The sequence below is a fragment of the Microplitis demolitor genome, chromosome 10 (genome assembly GCF_026212275.2).
Source record: "Microplitis demolitor isolate Queensland-Clemson2020A chromosome 10, iyMicDemo2.1a, whole genome shotgun sequence".
Taxonomy (NCBI): Eukaryota; Metazoa; Arthropoda; class Insecta; order Hymenoptera; family Braconidae; genus Microplitis; species Microplitis demolitor.
This window is the reverse complement of record NC_068554.1, coordinates 1,738,783-1,761,931: the sequence shown is the minus strand read 5'-3', so window position 1 is coordinate 1,761,931 and position 23,149 is coordinate 1,738,783. Positions and strand designations below refer to the sequence as shown.

At 27.3% G+C, this 23,149-nt stretch overlaps 4 protein-coding genes across 10 annotated transcripts; 1 reads left to right on the top strand and 3 right to left on the bottom strand.

The window, feature by feature from the left end:
• Window positions 1-4,580: 4,580 nt before the first annotated feature.
• On the bottom strand, window positions 4,581-14,263 carry LOC103571782 (la-related protein 1). 6 transcript variants are annotated; one of them, XM_053742692.1, is made up of 16 exons: window positions 13,694-14,262; window positions 13,214-13,533; window positions 12,210-13,160; window positions 12,072-12,145; window positions 11,937-11,990; window positions 11,399-11,639; window positions 10,513-10,656; window positions 9,916-10,091; window positions 9,724-9,848; window positions 9,330-9,519; window positions 7,996-8,636; window positions 7,698-7,920; window positions 7,039-7,451; window positions 6,463-6,623; window positions 6,008-6,262; window positions 4,581-5,562 (listed from the first exon to the last, which is right to left on the bottom strand). In XM_053742692.1, exons 3-16 carry the CDS (start codon window positions 13,108-13,110, stop codon window positions 5,408-5,410), a joined length of 3,753 nt encoding a protein of 1,250 aa, XP_053598667.1. In that variant the 5' UTR covers window positions 13,111-13,160; window positions 13,214-13,533; window positions 13,694-14,262; the 3' UTR covers window positions 4,581-5,407. The 6 variants fall into 6 exon arrangements, with proteins under 6 accessions (XP_053598667.1, XP_053598669.1, XP_053598665.1 ...); XM_053742694.1 differs by having other exon boundaries at window positions 11,399-11,636; window positions 12,210-13,533; window positions 13,694-14,263; XM_053742690.1 differs by having other exon boundaries at window positions 12,210-13,515.
• A 776-nt stretch (window positions 14,264-15,039) lies between these two features.
• On the bottom strand, window positions 15,040-18,680 carry LOC103571781 (Abhydrolase domain-containing protein-2). Its single transcript, XM_008550068.3, has 9 exons — window positions 18,264-18,680; window positions 17,925-18,009; window positions 17,505-17,687; window positions 17,238-17,350; window positions 17,012-17,150; window positions 16,603-16,800; window positions 15,962-16,199; window positions 15,583-15,865; window positions 15,040-15,518 (listed from the first exon to the last, which is right to left on the bottom strand). The coding sequence occupies exons 1-9, from the start codon at window positions 18,353-18,355 to the stop codon at window positions 15,461-15,463; spliced, it is 1,389 nt and encodes a 462-aa protein (XP_008548290.1). The 5' UTR covers window positions 18,356-18,680; the 3' UTR covers window positions 15,040-15,460.
• A 353-nt stretch (window positions 18,681-19,033) lies between these two features.
• LOC103571778 (4-hydroxybenzoate polyprenyltransferase, mitochondrial) lies at window positions 19,034-21,214 on the top strand. The gene is made up of 6 exons (XM_008550063.3): window positions 19,034-19,199; window positions 19,340-19,853; window positions 19,908-20,055; window positions 20,430-20,623; window positions 20,700-20,888; window positions 20,957-21,214. The coding sequence occupies exons 2-6, from the start codon at window positions 19,350-19,352 to the stop codon at window positions 21,113-21,115; spliced, it is 1,194 nt and encodes a 397-aa protein (XP_008548285.2). The 5' UTR covers window positions 19,034-19,199; window positions 19,340-19,349; the 3' UTR covers window positions 21,116-21,214.
• LOC103571779 (protein Abitram) lies at window positions 21,148-22,565 on the bottom strand. Of its 2 annotated transcripts, XM_008550067.2 has the most exons (4): window positions 22,352-22,565; window positions 22,201-22,272; window positions 21,822-22,119; window positions 21,148-21,746 (listed from the first exon to the last, which is right to left on the bottom strand). In XM_008550067.2, the coding sequence occupies exons 3-4, from the start codon at window positions 21,983-21,985 to the stop codon at window positions 21,242-21,244; spliced, it is 669 nt and encodes a 222-aa protein (XP_008548289.2). In that variant the 5' UTR covers window positions 21,986-22,119; window positions 22,201-22,272; window positions 22,352-22,565; the 3' UTR covers window positions 21,148-21,241. The 2 variants fall into 2 exon arrangements, with proteins under 2 accessions (XP_008548289.2, XP_008548286.2); XM_008550064.2 differs by having other exon boundaries at window positions 21,148-22,119; window positions 22,352-22,564.
• Between the last annotated feature and the right edge of the window lie 584 nt (window positions 22,566-23,149).

The window sequence follows — 23,149 nt, the reverse complement described above, 5'->3', positions numbered from 1 at the left end:
TCACCCATTTCCTCGCTTACTCGAACAAATTGATTTAACTTATCTTTCTCTTACTCATTCGCTTTATTTGGTTTCAAAATTAAAAAAAAACTTTCTTCCAAATTATTATTAATGTTTATCATTACAAAAACTAATTAACTACTGCATAATTACTCCGCCATTTAATGAGTGTGAATGTAGCAGACGTCAGACAAATTTAAGATTATAAATAAATAGAGTAAATAATAAAAAAAATAATACTTCGAAAAAATGCTTTTATTAATTTCAAAATTTTTTAAATGCCCATTTTTTTTAAATTTTATTTTATCAATTATTTACTCTATTTATTAATAATTGTAAATTTGTCCGATGTCTGCTACATTCACATCATTTTTTACGATACTGAAGTTAGCCGACATCTAATTTTGTAATATTTTCAGAACGATAAATTATAAAAAAAAAAAATATTTCAAAAAATTGCACCTATAGTTTTTTAAATTTTCTACATGTCCATATTTTTAGTTATTTTTTTTTCGCAATTGATTTGTTATTGACAAAAAATCAAAAAATTATTAGACGTCAGCTAACTTCAGTCATCATTTTTTTTTTATTGTCATAAAGTACTACATCATATTAAAAACCTCCAGTGCGAAATTTCATCTGTCAAAAATTCAAATATATAAATAATTTATTTTAAATTTTTGACATTCGAACTTGTCATCAACTTCAAATAATTTGTTTTAAATTCCGAGGTAATTTTTCGTATAATCCCGCGATAAAAATAAATTTCCATGTAAAAAAAAAAAACCTTATTTTTCCAATCTATAAATTGGGTATTTTTTCATCCATATAAACATCATACGTAAATTCGCGTTACAAATTAATGATAGTTTGAAAATTCAATATAAGAACTGACAAGTAGAGGAATATTTTGGAAACCGGAACCAACGTAGGCCATGTGGCCTGTAAACGCCAGTCATAATCATAAAACATTAGAAATACTAAAGCTAAAAGCAATATACATATTCTAACGGTGTCTATATCTCTACACACCCCATTTCTTCTTCTTCTTCTTCATCGTCTTCTTTCCTCCTCACAGCAATCCCCTTTTTTTATTATTTCAAAGATATTGCATGTTACAGTTAATAATTTGCGTACTGATATTTATTTAAACTTGTTCCCTTTACCAACTTAATTTATTACTCACACAAAAAGCTTTAACTCCAGGGAATAAGTCAATAAAACTTGCCGTTACTTCAAAACAACCTGATAAAAATAAATTATCATCCGTTTGTTTAAATTCTTTTTCTTTTTTTTTTTTTACTTTTTTTTATTTTATGTATTCACAAAACGTTACAATATTCCAAAGTATACATATACAAGATTTAAAGAAGAAATAAAGTCACCCATACGTACAATGCATTTTCACAAATTAATCTTTATTATTTTTATTTTATACAATATTATTTTATCAGCATTCTACTTTATATCTTTTTTTTTTTTGTTTTTATTGTTTTTTATTGTTTTTAGTGTTTAAATTTTTTTTACTTTTTTATATTTATCAGTATTAAAGGTAAACTAATTAATAATTGTTTTTTAAATATTTACATGATAGACATTTATGTCTCAACTATTAACGCTCCTTATAAATTAATTTATTTAATTATGCAAATAACTTTCTTTATTATTATTGTTATTGTTATTCAGAATACACATTTTTTTATTTTTTTTATTTTTATTTTGTTTTATTAAGCTTTTTATTCGCGTAGAGGCTGTGATATTTAAAAAAAAAAAAAAAAAAATTTGTGATTAAAAAAAAAAAAAAAAAAAATAAAAAAAAAATAAAAATAAAAATTTTTAGTTATTGAAATTTTTTAAATCCAAGGCACTATTTCATATATAAAATAAGGTGATGCGATTAGTTTGAATTTTGAATCGAATAAATTCAAAATTTTCTTAATTATTAGTAAGTTTTCTAATAATTTGAAAATTTGAATTATTTGTAAGGTCTCTGATAATTGGAAACTTTTCAAATTATTTGTAAGTTCTTTAATAATTGGAAGCTTTCCAAATTATTTTTAAGTTCTCTAATAATTTAAAATTTTCCGTATTCATAAATTTTCTAATAATTGAAAATTTTTTTTTTAACGACTCAAAATTGTAATATTTTTTTGCAATAATTCAAATTTTTGTCGGAGGTATGAAAAGAACTGATATGAATCTACAAAAAAATGACTAGTGGTTACTTTGATATCAAGCTTTCCATTAAATAAAAATGAAATAGGGTAGAGGTAGCATTTTTGGCCAGTTTTGGACACTTGAAAAATTTAAATAAAATAATTTGTAAAAGACGCAATGACAAAATTAATTTTTACAATATTTTTTTTTAAAGATACTTTTAACCCGCTATTAAAATGCTGATTTTATTTTATACTTTTTCATTTATTAAAATAAAGTATCACATGTCCAAAAATGGTACCTCTGCCCTATTTGAAAGCTGATCAGAATTTTCTCGATTCAGATCAAGAAATTTAAAAAATTACAAATTATAAGTTTAGAATAATTAAAAAATTTTCGGATTATTATAAGTTACTAATTATTAGAAAAGTTCGTATTTGATTCGATTCAAATTTGATTCGCAAACTCCAAATATGAAATAAAATATCAATAATATCTTTTGCAAGTAAAAATATAAATAATTACTGTAAATAATAATAATAATAATTTTCAGAAAAAAAATTTCAAAATTACGGATAAAAAAAATCAGCCAATTAGTGTTATCATTAAATTTTGTGCGAAATATTTTGAATTCTCAACTTTAATAAAACTTTTTGTTTTAATAATCTAGTTATATTTTTATAGTCGCTCGCAATGACAATCTATATTCTAATGATCTAATAAATCTTAAAAAATAATTAATATATAAATTATAATTAACAATGGTACGTATTAATTATCTTTAATTTAAAGATTTTAATAACGTGAACTCTGCAGTTATTTATGGCAGAAGCTTTCAATATTTTATTTTAAATTACTAACCAATTAATCAATTAATTAATTAATTATACTTGCAATTAATTTATACAGTTCTAAAAATATATATCGAGCAGAAACAAAAATATAAATCTTGGGTAGAAAAATTTTTTGTAAAAAAAATTATTGTCGGATTTAATGAAAGGAATTTCAACCGTAAAATTATCCAGTAATTTTTTTTTTAAATCAGTAATCAGTAATCAATAGTTAATTATATTTTTACACAAAGCAAACATTCAATTAAATGATAAATGATTACGAAGTGAATATCTAAATAATAATAATAATAATTGTACTTAATATAAAAATATCTTAATGTATAATAGTTTTGAACATTTGTTTTAAAATCTATAAACTATTATATAAATATACAATTTAATTAAATGAATTTTAAAAATTATTACGGTAATTATATTTAACAAACGATTTAATTTGAGCAGACTTAAAAATTTACCTGATAAATGTTTTATAATTTAGAGTACAGTTGAAAAAATAACTCAGTCTATTGTTACAAAAAACGTTATTGAATAACAAATTTATATAAAAATGCATTGTAACTAATCTATAGATTTATTTTTTTTACCATCTTAAAAAATATATCATTACCCCTAGTTTTTTATATTTATATAACTTTAAGCTCAACAAATTAAAATAAAAGCGTTCAACTTATTTATCGATAAATGATTATATAAATTTATAAATTAATTATCAATTACTTGGATTGATCTTAAATTATTTGTTTCTTCCAATATTTATATTTCGTACCAATTAATATATAATAATTATAGCATACAATTAACTTGTTTGTGTATATTTACTTATGGTAGTTTTTTTATCTATAATTTTTCATTAAAGTTAATTATTATAAAGCTACTAAAATATTTATAATTATAAATAATTTTACACTTATGTTTAAATGGTGGAAATTTCAAATGAAATTTATATTCTTTTTTTTTAGTTCCATTATGAAACTTGTTGTCTATATTTATGTTCGGAAACTAGTACGTATTTTATTAAATATGATTTTCGTCTTTTAGTTACTTTTCAATTGGTTATTTTTTGTGGCAGAGTCGGTATAGTTTTTTTTTAAATATTCAAGTTATGAAAATAAAATATTAATAATTAATCATTTATTTGGAAGACATCGAAAAAAAACTGCAATTTATCTGCGGTAATTAAAAAAATTTTTCAATTATTTATATTTTTATTATTATAATCAATAAAAAAAAAAAGCAAATTTTTATTTCGGGAATTAGCAGAAGTTTTTAATTTTTGGATTTATTTTTCAATTAATAAATTGCAAAAAAAAAAAAAAACTAAAAATATGCACATGTAGAAAATTTATAAAACTATAAAAGCAATTTTTAAAAATATTTTTTTTTTTCAAAATTTATCGTTTTTATAAAAATCCAAAAATTATTAGACATCGACTAACCAGTATCACTAATTTTTTAGTAGTAATTATTGATAAATAATTACTAATTAGTAGTAAAAAATATTTCATAAAATTGCACTTGTAGATTTTTAAATTTTCTACATGTGCATATTTTTTTTTTTTTTTTTTTTTAATAAAATTGTTGATAAAAAAATAAAAAAATTATAAATTGTTTGCTAAGCAGTATTATTTTTTTAAATTTGAAATTAAGTTAAAGCAATAAAATTAAAAATAATTGATTTCTTTTTATATAAATCTGCACGCAGTAAATAATAACAAACTATAAATGTATCAATATATTGTAAGCTAGACAAATATTTAAATATCAAATTTAAACCAGTTGTCATAAAATTTATAATAATCAAGCATTTATATATTTTTAAATGATTTTAAAATGTTTATATTGTTGAGTTTATTTTAATTACAATTTATTAAAAACGTATGTATGCACAGCCACTTACCCTAGACGATGTAATCACTTGGAAGAAAAAGAAATAATAATTTTAATTTACCGATATCTTAGTAATTGATGGCGTGATGTCAATTATATATTTGCAATTGTAAATATCAAAAATTATTTTGAATAGATTTTTGATATTTTACTGAGGCCACGTTAAATTTTCTTAGTCTACTTTTTAGGCATTTTTTTTCTATTTTATATTCGATGAGATAAATTTTTAGTGATTAAAATAAATCAAATATATGACATTGGACCGTGCGATAGAACTTGACATCTTGTAATTGTTCTTAACATCCGAAATTAATTAATCAAAAACCCTTTAAATTACGTCCCTTGTCAATACAACCTTGGAGTTTCTCAAATATCAGCGTATTGGAGAACAAACAAACAAACAAAAAAATAATAAAAAATAATAACTTGTTATACATAACCAGTAAAAGATGTTGTATCAAAAACACAATGATTAGGAAACGCTTCTCAGCTTTTCGAATTTTTTTTTTTTAAGATCCATCTGCGCCTACTTCGACAACGCGGAAGTCCTCGATACTCTTGAAGTTTGAAAGATATTCTTGTAGTTTAGGCTCGACACACAACTTGTCAGCGTGTTTGTAGTATTTCATAAAAGCCCAGAACTTTTCTAGTCCGTACAATTGACCTGTAATACAAAAAAACATTTTTTTAAAATAAATTATTTTTAATTTTTTATCGATAAATTACTTTTTTTAATATTATAAGAAAACTATTGATTTTGGAAAAAAAAGTTTTAGAGGAAAGTTTTAGGAAATTGAATTTGCTACAAAAAAGGTCCTGATGCTCATTGACGTAACTCTGATATTTTCGAAGTTATATAGAAAATAAATTAATTAAAAATTTTTTTTTCTTATTTCCAGTTGTAATTATGCCGTAATTAGATTTATGTAAAAATTTAATGAGACCTTTTTTCTAGATAATTTAATTAGCTATCAAATTTGTTCTATACATTTTTATGATATTTCTACTAGTTTAGCCAGAATTTATATTTTAAATGCGACTGACCGGACTTAGGGTTTTTAATTTTTCTATTAAAAATTAATTAATGAAAAAATAATTAAAAAACTTACCACTTTCATAATCAGCCATTGTTTCAGTTTGAAAATCTTTATAAAGATGTGGCCGGAATTTTTTCTCAAGACCGTAACTATAAAATCGGAATAAACATTCAAGACCATAGCGATAACCTTCAGCGGCATCTTCTTTAGCAATTGATCTGAATTCTTCATACATTTTACGGTTGAAATTTTCACGCAAAAAGAATGACCAAAAACGGAACAGTGTATTCATTTCCTGCGACTGTCCAATTCCCAGTTTTGATCGTTCTGAAATTAAAAAAAAATCCTCATATTTATTTGTACATTTAATTAAATAAAATAAAATAATAATAAAATTTTATTTCAGATCTAAAATTGTCAACATGATTTTTATGTCGGGAAAAGAAGACAAAAATAAATAGAATCATCATATAAAACATAATACAATAATTAATTAATTAATATAATTATAATTTTAAATTTATCACCTTTAAGACATCGTGAATGATATTTATGATAAACTTGTTGGGTAAAACCGTTATCTTTAAGCATTGAATGACTTGGATGTTGAAATGCTGGCAATGATGAAGGCTGACTTCCGTAACTACTGGCAAGAAAACCTTCATTTGGACTCGTACCTGTACTACTTCTGCAAAAATAATTAATAATAATTAGAAATAATTAAGATTATTGTCAGACTTTTATCTAATGACGGTATTCAAATTTAATTAATTAATTAAAGCATTAATTTTAAAAAAGGATAATTTCGCCAAGACAGATTTGAAAAAAAAATTGTTTACAGTTGACATCAATTAGAAGTTAAACGAAAATGGAAAATAAATTTCAATAAAACTTCCATGTCAATAATAATTAGAAGTGTCAAATTTTTCAGGCTAAAATTTGATGTCAAATTTCGCTCAACTCCAAATTGTCATCAATTTAATGACAACTATAACTTATTTTTTAATCAATGCTTCAATTTTTTAAAATTGAAAATTATTGAATATTATTCAAGTGGGGGAGGGGTTGCCTGAGTATGTCCTTAAAGTTATAAAAATATATACCCAGTAGAATAAGTTCGAGGCCGATGTTCTCTGACGTCCATAATCCAACCGACGTGATGTTCAACAGGTGGATTATTACTATGACGAGTTTTACGTTTTCTCGGTGTCCGAGGATCCATCGGAGTTTCATCTTTAACAACAGCATAAAATCTATGAGCAGTTCCTCTTCTACCTCGACTAGCACCACGTCTTTCATTTCGGCGGCTTCTGCGCTCTCGTTTGTCATCAAGATTTGAGGCCTGGTTTGGTAACGACTGGGACAAGTCCATATCTGACGATGACAGTGGCGGTGGTGGAGGTGGTGGTACTTCAGGGTTTGCTTTTCGGGGAGCTTTGGGTGCCATTTTTTCAAACGCTTCTCGACTTATTACATTGACTGTTTTATAGCTACCAATCGAAGATGATGATCCATACTTAAAAAAAAAAAAAAAAAAAAAAAAAATATATATATTCACATTTGGTTTTTTTTAATTTATTAGTCTTATCATTTCAAATATTAATTTGTGTTCTATTAATTGATATATATTATGTGGAGGGGGTCTATCATTTGTGACGCAATATTGATAGAGGTCACAGAAAATGACGAAGGGAGGGGAGGGGTCTAAACATGTAAAATTTTGCATGACGACCTCCAGCGTAAATAAATAAATAAATCTTACTCTTTGTCCATCTTCAGTCCATAAATCTTCTTCATAATAATATAATCCATCATTAATCGCTTGTTCTAAATCTTGGCTCATTTTAACTCGGGTCGTCCAATCTCCTGTACGATCATGACCTTCGTGTTTTGGAATTCTAGATGGTATGTTTGCAGTTTGTGTTACGATAAGCAATTTGTTTATGTCTCTATCAGAAAGTTCATAGTCCTCGTCATCTTCCGATCTAAAAAACATAACATATTATATAAGATATATATTTATTACAACATACAATAATAGTAATAATAATAATATTTACAGCTCAGAAAATGCATTGTGTCGTCCCATAGGGGGAGGAGTATCCAATTCCTCATCAAATTGAAAATCCAGTTCTTCTCTCTCCTCTTCTTTATGATCTTTTACTAAATTTTTTTCGCCCAATTTATCTTTCGGCGGTTGTTTGACTCTTCTTTTAACTTCTTTCCAAACATCGTTATCTGAAGGCTCAATGGATCCATTTAATTGTGATGTCTGCGTATCATTTTTACTTGGCGATGGCGATAAATTTTTGTTTGTTGATTTGAATAAATTTTGTTGGACATTCGATGATAAATTGTTATCATTACTGATCATTGTGGGTTGATTATTAATATCCGTAGCAATTGGTACAAATTCCGGTACATAAGGATTCAATGTCTCACCAGGCAACGATGAAATAATTTCAGATTCACTTATTCTTTCCGATGGACTTATTACTGACTGAAGAACACGAGGTAGTGGTGGCGTAGGAATAATAGAAAGAGGTGTGGCTGCTGGACAAAACTCTGATGTAATAGGTGTTATTAATGAACACATTTCTGGTTGTGCAATAATGACATGAGAATTTTCCGCATCTGGATAAACTGGATTTGGTGAATCATATAGTATTGGCCACTTCAGGGGATCATTTACAGTTCTCACCTAATAATTCATTAAATAATTGATTCCAATACATAATTATATATTTTATTAGTAAGAACATTCTCAGAAAATACCCCGCACTTTTTTAAAAAATTCAATGACGAACTGTCATGACCATATTTGAATTTTGTTAATTAATTAATTAAAAATTTTTTAAAAAATTATTTAGAATTGACATCAATCAAATTTTAGCTTGAAAAATTTGACATTTTGAAGTATAGTGACATGAAAATTTTTTATTAAAATATGCAATGACTTTCAACTGTCATAAGTGTATTTAAATTTTATTAATTAATTTTTAAAGATTAAAACATTAATTAAAAAAAAGACAATTGCGGCGAAATAGAATTTTTAAGAAATTATACAGTTTATATCAATTGAAAGTTAAATGAAATTTGAGTAAATTTCAGTCTACAAAATTTGAATAATAAAATTGCCATGAAGATTTCCTGAAATTTTCCAAATTTCGTTTGACTCCCAATTGATGTATAAAATTTCGATAACGACAGTAGAAATTCATTAAAAATTTTTAAAAAGAGCGGCAATGTCTGAGGCGCTCTTAATAAATTGCAGAGAAATTTTCCAAGCGTTATTAAATAATTAAAAATTCCTACAGCTCATGTTACCCTTTGCGAAATTGTTGGAAAAATAATAGATAATGTACATATAATTAAATTTATATTAAATAATAACCTTGGAGCAATCAATCATTTCAAGTTTGTCCGACTCGATAATTGACGCAACCACCATTACGACGTCTGTCGTCAATGCTTGAACCCTGGGAAAGGACGCTATCAAAGTGATAGGAAGAAATCCTTCCATATCCATTTTCCGACGCATGAAAAAGTCGCGAAGTAGATTTTTCTCACTAAAATAGTACTCTCTGCAAATAAAAAAAAATATATAATTTATTATGTCCACAATTATTAATCTTTACTTAATTACAGATTTAACAAATGCTCTTGATTCAGATCAAAGTTTATCAACACGATATTTATGTCGGGAAAAGAAGACAATAATAAACAGATTCATCATAAACAAGCATTTGACAAACAATCATTTTTAAAAATTAACTGCAGAAACTTACATTTGTTTTCTAATATATTTTTTTAGAGTCGGAATATCGTAGTTAAGATAATTGGTATTATTGAAATAAAATGTTCCCATATAAGGCAGCATATACGACGGATCGACATGAGCAATTTTATTTAACTGTAAAATAATCAAATTTTATTTTAAAAATTCTGTAAAAAAAAAAAATGTCAATTCAAATAAATACCTGAGTACGTTCTACAAAATATTCTGTATAATCGCCATCATTTCTGTGTTTATAATTTCCCCGTCCGCTATGACGGCCCCTACCTCGTCCTCTGTAGCTTCTTGAGCCACCACGTCCACCTCTGTACCCATGTCCTGACCTCTCATGATCTCTTTCTCTGTTACCTTCCTCATAAACTGTAACAATAAATATAAATTTAAATAATTTGAATAAATATAAATACTTAAATAAATAAATAACTCGAATCAGAGGATGCCCGTTGCGATTTTTCATAATCCTGTAAAATAATATCGCTTATAAAAAAAAAAACACACCTTAAATAGTTTTAATTTATCGCTTGCTTATACCTCTTTTTTTTCTTACTCCCGTTATCTTATTTTCTTGTTGACCTCCTGCTGTGATAAGCGTGTTATTAATTTGCATTCGCCGAAGGACATGATATCAGTGTTTAATTGTAATAACATTAACGTTATCGACACAAACAACTTTGTTCAGTAAATTAAACAATAAATATCTTGATGCATAACATAACAGATGTAACAAATAACGATAACAAAATTGAGCATCCTCTGTTTATTTTACAAAAACAAAACTTACATTCGCCATTTTTTTCCCTATGATTGATTTCCCTATGACTGTTTTCCCTATGACTGTTTTCCCTTTGATATTTTGGTGAACGTTCTCTTTTTCCTCTGTTTTTTGCAATATCAATTTCTAATGGCACCCATTTGTGTTTATTCACTATATTATTTAAGAAAATATACTAAATGATAAAATTTATAATTAAGACAAATTAAATATTGTGCAAATGTTTAACATAAAAAGAATTATTTTAATTTATTCCATAATTATCCGTGTATTTAAACGTTTACATTTCATTTTGCAAAATTATTTTGATCCAAGAATCAGAATCGATTTTTGGAGTCCTAACATTTTGCAAAAAAAAAAAAATCGTCCCCTTTTTTGGATAAATCTCATAACTGCAGAAATTGATCAAAAAATCTACTCTGTTACACCCAAGGACTTGCCTTTGTGACATCAATAAGAAATCAGTTTTTAGGCAACTTTTTTACATATCAAGACATCAATATGTTGACAAAATAATCAAACATTTATGTCAACAAAAAAATGTCTGGTTAAAAGATTTGACACGTGACGACAAATAGTGGTAAAGTAAGTCATCTAAATGATGTTTAATTAACATAAAACAGGAAACACAACATTTCGATGTCATATTTATACCAAAAAAAGGTGACTAAGACAAAAAAAATTTGTCATCCTTTTAAAAGACAAAGTTGTCTCTACTTGCTTAAAGTTGACATCTTAAAGTTGTGCTACTTGGGATAATTATTCAAATTTGAAACTTTTATGCAATAGCAGTACTAAGGAATATTTTTTTACGAAAAAAATTTAGTTACGAGGTTTATTTTTAAAGGGGACGAAATATTCTACGTTATAAAATTATTTCTACAATAAAGACTACCTTTCTTTCTATTTTTGTCATTAATATCTGCATGTTCATCACTATCCTCTGGACAATTGTTCTGCTCTTTGTTTTCTTTCTCCTTGTTGACCTCACTGACGGCGCCGGTTTTTTCACTAAAATTACTTTGATGAGGTTGCGATTGTGATTGAGATTGCGGATGTTGTTGCTGCTGAGGCTGTTGCTGCTGCGGCTGTTTCACGAGGCCATTTTGCTTGGATATTGGTACAGGTGGCTTCTTCTGTATCAAAATACATCAGGATTACCGCAACCGCGAAAATAATCTGTCACTGTAGAGGAATTGATATTATGATAGACAAAATACTGTGCGAACGCATTTTATTAATCCAAGAACGATACAAATGAATGATAATATCGTTCGAAAATTTAAGCGTTTGCGATCAATGTAGCAAAACTATTTTCATCCACAAATAATTATTCTTTTGTGGAATCCTAGCATTTTGCAAATTATAAATCTCTCAGTTACAGTGTACAGTATTTTTAAAATATGACCAGACATTTTGTTATAAAAACTCACCTCGCCTTGAGCTCCGAGTGATGGCCAATCACCGATATCTGTAAAATCACTTGCCTAAAAAAAATAAATACAGACAATTAAGATAAAATTTATATAACTCATACTTTATATATTTAATATCAAATTCATTAATACCTTCTGATTAAATTTTCTTCTATCACGCGGTGCTTTGACGATCGTTGGCTGAACGCTGGTGGCTGGTGCATTTTCTAAAGAACAAATAATTTCATACTTTAATTACGATCTCCATTAATTAAAAAATTTTAAAATTACCGGTGGTTTTTCCTTGCTGTTGTGGTTGCAGTACCCGTTTTTCCTTCTGCATCTGCACTGGAGGGGCCGGCGGTGGCGGAACCGGAAGACTGACGGGTGCAGGTGGAATAGGATTTGCTGAACCAGTAGCAGTTTGAGCGAGGGAGCTTTTGGTCCAGGGATTAACAGCAGGCAGTGGTGCTGCGACATATTTAACTGGTGCTTGGGGTTCATTGTTAGTCTCCATTTCTTCTTTGTCATCTTTAACATCCTTAGGATCTTTAGCTGGAGGATGATCGCCAGAGTGTCTTTCAATTTTTTCTCTGTGCGTTCTCTCCTTGCTGCCCGGGCTCCGATTCCTCGGATTGCTGTGCCGGTCATATTGTTTGTGTCTCTCCCTATGAGAGTGATGATGATCCCGATATTTTTCCTGAAATTTTTCTTTTCTTCTCGCAGACTTCGGAGCGACTGTCTGAAAGTCTCCATCTCCAGTGACATCAGTACTTAATCTATCATCCGGTTGCTGATTTACTCGATTGCGCTGAGTGAAATCCTTCTTATCCTGGTTATAATTATCCGGTCTACTGGTTTTACCATCACGTTCATCATGTCCTCCAGTATTACCATGATATCTTCGCTCATACTTAGAGCCATAGTACCCGGAATTAAATCTCTTAGCATTTTTTTGACTATTCCTCCCACCTCGTGGGACATTATTATTATGTTGGCTCTGCAAAGGAACACGTTCCTTAGCAGCTGAGTGTAATTGATCAATATTTTCTTTATTACATTCTTTCGTGGTTGCTGTTTGCTGAAGCGGCTCGCCGGCACTCTTTGGATTTAGCACGCTGGCATAAGAAACACCAGGGCCCTCATGAGCATCAGTACTACCCTGAGTACCACTAGCCACTTTGGTAGCCATGTTGAATTATTTGTAGAGACAAAAACACGAGGTATCCGCCGCTACGTCCGCTTACAATATTTTTAAATTATTATTTAAATTATTAGCTTTCAAATAAACCCACCTTTTTTTATTACTGCTATTTATGATCCATTACCGCACATTTTAAATGTTAATCATCAAACATATTTTAATATTCATTTTTATCGGAGCCAATGCATCGCTATTTCATTATCTTATTAATTACCACCACGCATTAATTATTTATTATAATTTAAAATTTGAATTTTTGAATTACTATTATTGTTATACAATTTTATTATTATAATACACGTTTAATTATACACGTTTACAATTATCACTTGATAAAATATTAAACGTGCGTAGAAAAATACCCAGAGTTTAATGATGATCACGTGCTGCGCTCTGTAGTGATAAATTCAACTAAAGTAAGAGTAATTATTCTTTTTACACAAGACATGTAACGACACTATTGCTACAAGATACCGCTCACATATATATATATATATATATATGAACATATATATATATATATATATATTTGTGTGCAAATGTATGAACTTTAAAGAAAAAAATTTTTTACCTGGTAATAAATTTAAAAATCACAGAATTAATAGACAGAAATTCAAATTAAAATAAATTAATGTCAATAATTTTAGCGGAAAATAATAAAATATGAAAATTTAAAAAATGAACACGAGGTTTAGGAAAACGTGCACGCTGACTCGGCGTATTTAGTATTAAATCGATAAAAATGAAAACTCAACTATTATTATTATAACTTAAAATATATATAGTTACGGTATTAAATAATTGTTAATATTGTTATAATACATACGTTATATGTGAGTGGGATTTATTAAAAGATATGGCAGACAAAAAATCGGATGGCTCACAAGGCGATAAGTTAAATTTTAAAAAATAAAATAACAGATGCGTCAGGTTTATTTACATGGCTAATTAAGTCCACTACACGTCTTACTTTAAACCGGAAATAATATCATAATCATGTATTACGTAAACAATGTACATTTCCGAACTTTATTTGAGATAAAAAAAAGGTAAAACTCGAACACGAACGCATGTGGTCAACGCTCTTCTTGTCTGCCTCTGCAGTATAGTAGGAAAACCTGATTCGATAAATTTCCGGTTTTGTCTCGGTGCTAGTCACTTAGTTTTTAACCTCGTGTCAATTTTTTAGATGGCGTTATTATTCTTCCCGGTATATTTTAGCGGGATATTACAATTTTACGAATGAGTGTAGCAGACCAGACAAATTTTAAATTATTAATAAAGAGTGAATAATTTTAAAATTATATTTTGAAAAAATACACTTATTAATTTTTAAATTTTTTAAATATGCATTTTTTTTTAATTTAATATTATTCATTTTTTACTCCATTTATTTACAATTTTAAATTTTTCTGTCTGCTACATTCAAACTCATACAATTTTACTTAAAAAATTTTATCGATTTATTTTGTAGATAAATATAATTAATTAGTATTCAATTTTGTGATACTAAAACTAGGCGGGGTTTGATAATTTTTTTAAAAATGGTAAATTTAAAAAAAAGAGTTTAAATGTAGCAGACATCAGAAAAATTTAAAATTATAAATAAATAGAGTATATAATTTAAAAAATAATATTCTTAAAAAATGCACTTATTAATTTCAAAATTTTTTAAAAGCGCATTTTTTTTAAATTTAATTTTATTAATTATTTAGTCTATTTATTTATAATTTTAAATTTGTCTGATGTCTACTACATTTACATTTCAAAAAATCGCAGCGGTAGTTTTTTTAATTTCTCTAATAGCAGACAATTTTAAGATGTCTTTTAAAAAGAGACAATTTTTTTTAAACTAGTTGGTTCTAGGAGTCATAAGAAACTGTCTCTGTAAGGATAATTTAATATAAGTTAATTTTAAAATAACTTTATTTTAAATTTATAACTTTCATTTTTACAATTACTTATTATTTTTGTAATTTTACTTTCAACTCCAGTAATGGAATTTAATATTGTCAATGTATTTTAAATTCTTCAAAATTTTATTAATCATACAATAGAGCAGAAGTAGCATTTGTGGCCAATGTACCATTTTTGGACACCTAATATTTTATTTAAATTAATGAAAAAGTAAAAAATAAAATTTTTATTATAACTCCCTTATAAAAATGTCTTTGACTTAAAAAAATTAATTGTCATCGCATGCATTACAAATTATCTATTTAAATTTTTGGCGTCCAAAACTGGGCCTAAGGTGGCCAGAAACGTTACCTCTACTCCATGATTAGTAATCGTACAATAAAATATTTATTAGTTTTTGAAATTCAATAAAAATATATCGTCAACTATTTTTTAAATATTTTTTTTTATATCTTTCAAATGATTCTGCTATTGTTGACCTGAAAAAAAAATAGAAAATTAAATTTATTAAGTAATTAATTTTTTTTCAAAGTAATTAATTACCTAAAAAGTTTCTGATGAAGTAAATAAGCGCTAACATGGCCAGCGTCAATAAAACGCACCTCAGCACCAGGCCAAATTTTTTCTAAGCTCATACAGTTATCACGAGGAACATAAGCATCGTCTTTAGCACAAACGGCTATTATTAATTCGGTATCGACAGGTACTTCAAAATTACGTAAATGTGTACACTCGTCCATGATGCCACGCATAAATTGTAACGCTTCCTGTTCGCGGTGTTTGTTATCAATTCCATTATTTTTTTCACCAGGGAGCATGCAAACGGCTGTTCAAATAAAATAATAACAAGTGGTATCAAAAAAATTTTATAGAAGCTACTGAATAAAATTAACTTGTATTTGCGGAGCTAAAAATAATTTACCATCTAATGATTCTGGCTCTGATGGTTTAAATTGATTTGATACAAGATTGAGAGGAAACATTTTAGCCGCAGCTTTTTCTTCAGCTTCTGATTGATCTGTTACATCGAAACTTGCTCGTTTAATAATATTACTATCCCCATTTTTATCTAAGTTTTTAAGATCGTCAGTTAATTCACGCATTCGTTTTATACTTGCAGGAAAATGTTGGGCAAAATGTTGACCCGCCAAAAAAGCATCCTGAAATAAAAATATTTACATAAAATTATAATATATATTTATATTTATATGATTCATTCTTATGTCCAATCGATCACATTTTCAAATTTTTTTACCCAATCGTTGAAAAAATTTTTTGTATTTTATTTTTAAAAGTAAATTTTTAAAAAATTTAAAAAAAAGTCCCGACTAATGAAGTAAAAAAAAAACAATGGCTACTTTAAAAAAAAAAAGCATTTTTTGAAAAATTCACAACTTTTTTTGAGTAGGATAAAAAATTTTTAAATTTACTGGAAATAATTTGTAAGAGGGTAGAAAAGGAACAAAAATTCAGCCAAATCCCAGAGGTCGGGTTCAAATGATCGATTTGAAATAGAATGATCTCTACATATGTATTTAAAATAAAAATATATAAATCTCTTACGTCTTGATCAATAATTTTGACCATTTTAGCTAGATCATTTTGATACATTGTATCAGAAAAATATTGCGACTGTAATAGAGACCAGTTTATCGAATTAGACATAACGCCTTGGGTAAAAACTGGAGAAGCTGTTGACCAAGACAAGCAAGGAACCAACGAAATTGGTTTTGGCCAATTGGTTGCTGCAAGTGAAGCCATCTACAATTAGAAATACAGCATAAAAAACAAAACCACAATCTTAACATTTTTTATCACTTATCATAAAAATAAAATACTGAAATCTAGCACTCAAATTTTAAAATTAATCGTCATAGACATTTAAAAATTTCTAGTTTCTAAACGTTAGTAATCACAGGAAAATTTATTTTTTCAAGTATAACTTTTAATAATCATTTATTAATTGACTTACATGTCCTCCCATAGAGAGTCCTGTTAAACCAAGTGGTCCCAGTCCATTTTTTTCGCACCAATTAAGCAGCACAATGCACTCCATTATTAAGCAGCCTCCCATGATAAAAATATCTGAGACATTTAGCAAATTGGATCTTCTGTAAAATAAATTGATTTATTACATTATTAATATTAAAAATAATTAGAGTAATTAATACAGTACAAACCTGTATTTAATTCCTTACATTTGATCTTTAGGTTTTCTAAAGCCATAGAATGGATTTTCCAGCAGCAAAGATCCAATTCCCGACTCTTTCAAAAGTGGCTTAGCAATTAGATTTCGTCTTCTCCAAAAATACTATTGAATATTTAAAATAATAAACATTGATACAAAATAATTAATCAATAATAAGTATTAAACGTTAATTAAATTAACTGGGAACTTATAGTAATTAAATGCCCGGGTTTCTTTCAAACAAGCGTAAGTAAATTTAATAAAAATAAATATTTACATGATCGCCAGTTCCAGCTAAATGAAGACAAACTGGAGTTATTTTATGTGAAGTCCATTTCAGAGGTAGTATAAGTTGAAAATATGACGTTTTCGTTTCTTCAGGCATAATATTAGGTAAATGCTGTTCAAATGGTGTTTCAAAGTTTCCTTCAATGATATGACAATCTGACCATTCTTCATCCTAGAGATATTTTATATTAATAATTTAAATAAATCAACAAGTATATTTTTTTATAACAGCGAATCTAGCGGACAGTAGGCAATTTTTTAAATTCTAGAATAAAAATTTATAAAATTCGTACTTAGATACTTCGATAATCAGTACCTCACTTTTTTAAAATTTCATTACTTTTATTTATTCATTTAAAATTTATAAATTGTTTCATGTCTGCTATATTTCCACTCATTATTTCATTACCTTGGTAATTGTGATTGGATAATCTGGAGGAATTAAATTGTAACATGCCTCACGATTAGCAACAACTTTTCTAAATTCAAATATTCTGCAAGAAAATAAATAGTTAATTAGCAACAATTAATAATTCTTCGATTATTATTTTTAATTAATATTTTTTTTATAATTTATCGTTTTTTAAAAAATTCAAAAATTGTTAAACGTCAGCTAATTTTATAATAATTTTTATTTTTAAAATATATATTATTGGTAAAAAATTATTGTTCTGGTCAGTCTGAAATAAAAGTGTCCAAGTAAACAAAGTAATTGAGTAAAATAATTTAAAAATGATAAATATTTTACCTTCTTAAACTTTCAGGATTCCCCCAACCTTTTGTAAAAAACTTAGTGAATAATATCCTGCGGTACACCGCATCTAGTCTACTTGGTGGCATTGTTAATAAATATTTAAATTAAACAATAATATTTACAACAAATGTAAACAATATATTTTTAAACATAAAAATATTTAAAAATAGAACAACTTAATAAATGAGGTATGTTGGTCAATAAAAATACTTATCAATATAATGATAAAAAGTTATATATAATATATATTATAAATATGTAGTAAATATATAAAGAATTGATTTAACATTGATTTGACTTCGTTGATACTGTCATTGTTTGTATTATTAGCTTTCATTGCTATTAATTTTTATTCACTAGGGAGCGCTGCTTATTGTTATTAAAAATTCAGTTAAAAAGAACAATTTTTAATTATTCTATTTTTTACTCTAATTTTCATAATTATTTTTTTTTGACAGCTTAATTTTTACTAATAAATAATTTAAATTATAAATTAAAAAATTACGAAACTGAAGTTAGCTGACGTCTGATAAATTTTATGAGTGTGAAGTTGCTGACAATTTGGAATTTTTTAAATTTTTGCATAAACAAATAAAATGTAAGTAAAATAAAAATTTAAAAATTAGCACGCGCATTTTTTAAAATTAATTTATTTATTTATTCAAAATTTATAAACTGTCTCATGTCTAACTTCAGGATCATAAAAAAGTAATAATTTTGAGTTTTAAAACAGTAATTTTTTTCCCAGATAGGGAGAGCTGCAGTCGAATAATCACTCGACTGAATTTTTTTAAAAATCAATTTATATAAAAAAATTGGTTAGGATTTCAGAACGTTGTAAATTACCGGAATTATTTATTATGCAATGTAATGTAATGTAAATTAAATATTAACAATTGTTTAGTCAGAAATTTTATTTTCAAAGATTAGGTAATGATTTTTTAATTCAATAATTTTAACTGTCACATGTTAATTTTGCAGATAAATAAATATATGAATCATTAACTAAAATTATTTAAGATGAATAATTTTAAATATTAATTATTTATTAATTATAATTAAATTTTTAGATAAAAAGATATGATGTTCGAGAGCTGTCATAAATTATCAGGATTCAAATTACTAAAAATAAATTATTGGAGTCACACAAGAAGAAAATGCTACAGGTTTTTGAATCTAGACATGTGTAGATGTACACAAATAAATGACCCGAGTGTAAATAATGATATAAATATAAAACATCAAAGATTGTATGCTAGTGATATCAAATTTCAGTCAATAAATAGTTTATTATTAAGACAAGTGAGAAAAACAATAAAACAAGACAGACAATTCAGTATTGCCGCTAAAATTGTTGACAGTTCTCCAACAAACATTCGACCTTATTTGAAATTGATGAGGATAGACAAGCCAATCGGTTCTTGGTTGCTGTTTTGGCCCTGCAGTTGGAGTATAGCTATGGCAGCATCACCAGGTGCCTTTCCAGATCTTCATATGCTGGCTCTCTTTGGACTGGGAGCGTTCATAATGCGAGGAGCCGGCTGTACTATCAATGACATGTGGGATCAAGACTTTGATAAAAAAGTAATAAGTCCTTTGTTAATTATTGTCATTTATTTTTATATTAATAATTTTTAGGTTGCGAGAACCAAAGACAGGCCATTGGTTGCTGGAGATATTAAACCGTTTCAAGCATTAGTATTTCTTGGAGGACAACTGAGTCTGGGACTTTGTATTCTGCTTCAACTGAACTGGTTCAGTGTTTTACTTGGTGCTAGTTCACTTGGTATGGTTTTAATTATTTATAGCATAAGTGGAGGTACCATTTGTGGCCACTGCTCCATTTTTTGACATTTAATACTTTATTTTAATTTACGACAAAGTGGAAAATGAAATTTCTATTTTGATAGCAGGATAAAAGTATCAAAGTATTTTATTTAAATTTTTCAAGTGTCCAAAAACGGTATCTCTACCCTATTGTGTGATAAAATAAAACAAAACAATTTCAAACCAGGGTAAAGTTGGCTGGCATGATCCGCAGTTTGAAATCCTGTTTCATTCTGAGTTACACACTAGATTTTTCATGATTACCTGCATTGGAACTTAAAGTTTCGATGCTGGTATCATAAAATGATATTTAATTATGAACTTTGTCTTTAGCGCTGGTGATAATTTATCCGCTTATGAAAAGAATAACATACTGGCCGCAGTTAATTTTGGGGATGACTTTCAACTGGGGCGCTCTCCTTGGCTGGTCAGCAGTTCAAGGCTCATGTGATTTGTCCATTTGTTTGCCACTTTATATCGCAGGAGTTTGCTGGACAGTTTTATATGATACTATTTACGCCCACCAGGTATTCAACTTTAACTTAAATAAAAAAAAAAAAAAAAAAAAAACTTTTGTACATTTATTTTTATTTTATTCGCCAGGACAAAGTTGATGACTTGCTAGTAGGAATAAAGTCAACGGCGTTGAAGTTCGGTGATGATACAAAATTGTATTTAACAGGATTCGGTACGTCGATGATAGGAAGTCTGATAACTTCCGGTGTGATTTCTGGTCAAACTTGGCCTTATTATACGGCTGTTAGTGTCGTTGCTGGTCATCTTATTGAGCAAGTAAGTGAAGATAAACGCAATTGATTGCATTAATTGATTGATTAATTAATCTTGTTTCGAAATTTCAGATTCGGACATTAAATATAAATGACCCACAAGATTGTGCCACTAAATTTATATCCAATAGCGCAGTAGGTTTAATTATTTTTGCTGGAATAGTATTAGGAAATTTATTTAAGAAAACTCGCGAGTCCGATGAATCTGCCACGACTTTCAAAAATAATTAATTAATTAATTACTATATTAATAAATGTGGATAAATAATTATAAATATGTATTTTACTGTGTAGTGAATAAAGTACAAATGCTTAATTTATTTCACATGATTTATGTTACACAATAAACAAAAATATCTACTCTAAAGTTTTTATTACTTTTGCTTCTCTCTCTGGCGCGTCCCCGTCATTCCTCCCTCGTTTAATTGCATTGCTGTTTTCAATATCAGGATTTTCTTCCCGCTGAGCAACAGCTTTCAGGTAACTTTCTTCGTCCAGAAGTTTGTCCCTCATCGTCTCGTGGACTTTAATATTTGGTAACACGATAGCAAGATATCCTCCCCTGTGAGGGAGTTCTCGAATCAGCTGAGGATTATTTACCAGCTCCAGATTAACTTCAATCAATTTACCAATCATGCAACATTTTATAGGCCAGGTTTCCCCGTTTGTCAGAGTGATGAAACAAATATTTGAGTTTTCCTGCAGTGGCTGCGCGCCATGTTTGCCTTTACCTGATACTTTATTAGACGCCCTGTCCAATTTTTCAGTGACTTTAAAATTTATTTTTTCTATTTCATTACATTTCTGCATGACCGGATGACTTGGCGCCAAAGATATCATGCAGATACGATTGCTGTGTATTCTAATACAGATATCATTATTTTTTTTTTGCGCATCTAGTTTGTAGTATGGAGTAAAATATCTGTCAGTTACGCACTTTAATTCTTGATCCAGTGGCACCTCATCCAGCATGTCAACGACATTGTCATCAGGAGGAAACTCATATCCATCATCACCGTCATCTATCTCTTCATCCTTTCCCTCAATTTCATTCTCAGCTTTTACTTCCATCTCATCATCCTGCTCATTGATATCATCCATTTTGTAATATTATATTTTAAATAAAATTAACTGTACTTTTACATTAAATTCTCTCTATTTTCAGCTAATTTTTGTTTTATTTTTTCTCTCCTTTCTATGGCTAATTTGTTGTTTGCTTCTTGTTGAATTCTCCTCTATAAAATAAATATTTAAAAAATATACATTACGTTATGTCATTAATTTACTTAATAATATAAATTTATAATTTTAATTACTTGACGTCTTATACACTTTTGTAAATCAACGTAATATTGTGTACACTCCCCAATTACTCGTCGAAGCGGATACTAAAAAATAATAAATAATATTAATATAAATAAATAAATAAATGAGTAGGCAAATAATTGAATTAATAGTTATATTAACTTCTCTTTCACACTTTTGGGTGTTAAAAAAATGCTCGTTGCACGCCGAATAATGAACTGCTAATCGCTGATAATCGTCTGACATATTTTCATTCACAAATTATTTAATATTTTAGTTTTTTTATCAATTTTTATAATTTTTCATTACAATACCATTTTATTTCGTAATGATATAACCCATGTGGTATGGACATATATAAATATGAATACATATGTGAGAAAGTTACCAGTTATTTAACCCTCACTTTCGATCTAGAAATATCTCCGAGGTGGGGATAGACTTTATTAAAAGTTGGTAAGACAGAAAATAAATTTAAATATTGAAAACATCGAAAATATTTAAATTAATGGTGAGTGTATTTATATAAAAAGATAAAAAATGAATTTATATAAAATAAATTAGTTAGCGTGGATAAAAAATCAAACGTAAAGTGGATCGTATGATTTATTTTTTCATGAATTGACAGCCATTTATTTTAAATTCTTATTAAAGTTGTTATTTAAAAATAAAATATTTTTGGCGCGTAAAATTTTGTTTAAATTTTTTCCTAACATAAAAAATAAATAAGGAATTTGTAATTGAAAGAAAAAAAAAAAAAAAAAAACTAAATTCTATTTTTAAATTTTTTCATAATTGCGGCATTAAACGTTTAAAAAAACACTTTCACTCCAATTACTCGAAATTATAATCAGCGTTTGTTTATTTCAAGTTCACTAACTTTCATAATAAATTACAATAAATAAACGATGTATGTAATTAATTTAAAAAAGTTAAACCTTTGATTAAAAAAGGACAATT

What these genes read in the sequence shown, in the direction of transcription:
- LOC103571782 (XM_053742692.1), bottom strand. Translation starts at nt 13,110, where the DNA reads ATGGCTACCAAAGTGGCTAGTGGTACTCAGGGTAGTACTGATGCTCAT. An exon ending in ACAGCAAGGAAAAACCACCG is followed by an intron (nt 12,146 to 12,209) that starts GTAATTTTAAAA and finishes TTTGTTCTTTAG; the next exon opens with AAAATGCACCAGCCACCAGC. An exon ending in CCTCGAACTTATTCTACTGG is followed by an intron (nt 6,624 to 7,038) that starts GTATATATTTTT and finishes TTATTTTTGCAG; the next exon opens with AAGTAGTACAGGTACGAGTC.
- LOC103571781 (XM_008550068.3), bottom strand. Translation starts at nt 18,355, where the DNA reads ATGCCACCAAGTAGACTAGATGCGGTGTACCGCAGGATATTATTCACT. An exon ending in AGAAAACCTAAAGATCAAAT is followed by an intron (nt 17,151 to 17,237) that starts GTAAGGAATTAA and finishes TTTATTTTACAG; the next exon opens with AAGATCCAATTTGCTAAATG. An exon ending in TCAAAATTATTGATCAAGAC is followed by an intron (nt 16,200 to 16,602) that starts GTAAGAGATTTA and finishes TTTTTATTTCAG; the next exon opens with GATGCTTTTTTGGCGGGTCA.
- LOC103571778 (XM_008550063.3), top strand. Translation starts at nt 19,350, where the DNA reads ATGATGTTCGAGAGCTGTCATAAATTATCAGGATTCAAATTACTAAAA. An exon ending in ATCAAGACTTTGATAAAAAA is followed by an intron (nt 19,854 to 19,907) that starts GTAATAAGTCCT and finishes AATAATTTTTAG; the next exon opens with GTTGCGAGAACCAAAGACAG. An exon ending in ATACTATTTACGCCCACCAG is followed by an intron (nt 20,624 to 20,699) that starts GTATTCAACTTT and finishes TTTATTCGCCAG; the next exon opens with GACAAAGTTGATGACTTGCT.
- LOC103571779 (XM_008550064.2), bottom strand. Translation starts at nt 21,985, where the DNA reads ATGGATGATATCAATGAGCAGGATGATGAGATGGAAGTAAAAGCTGAG.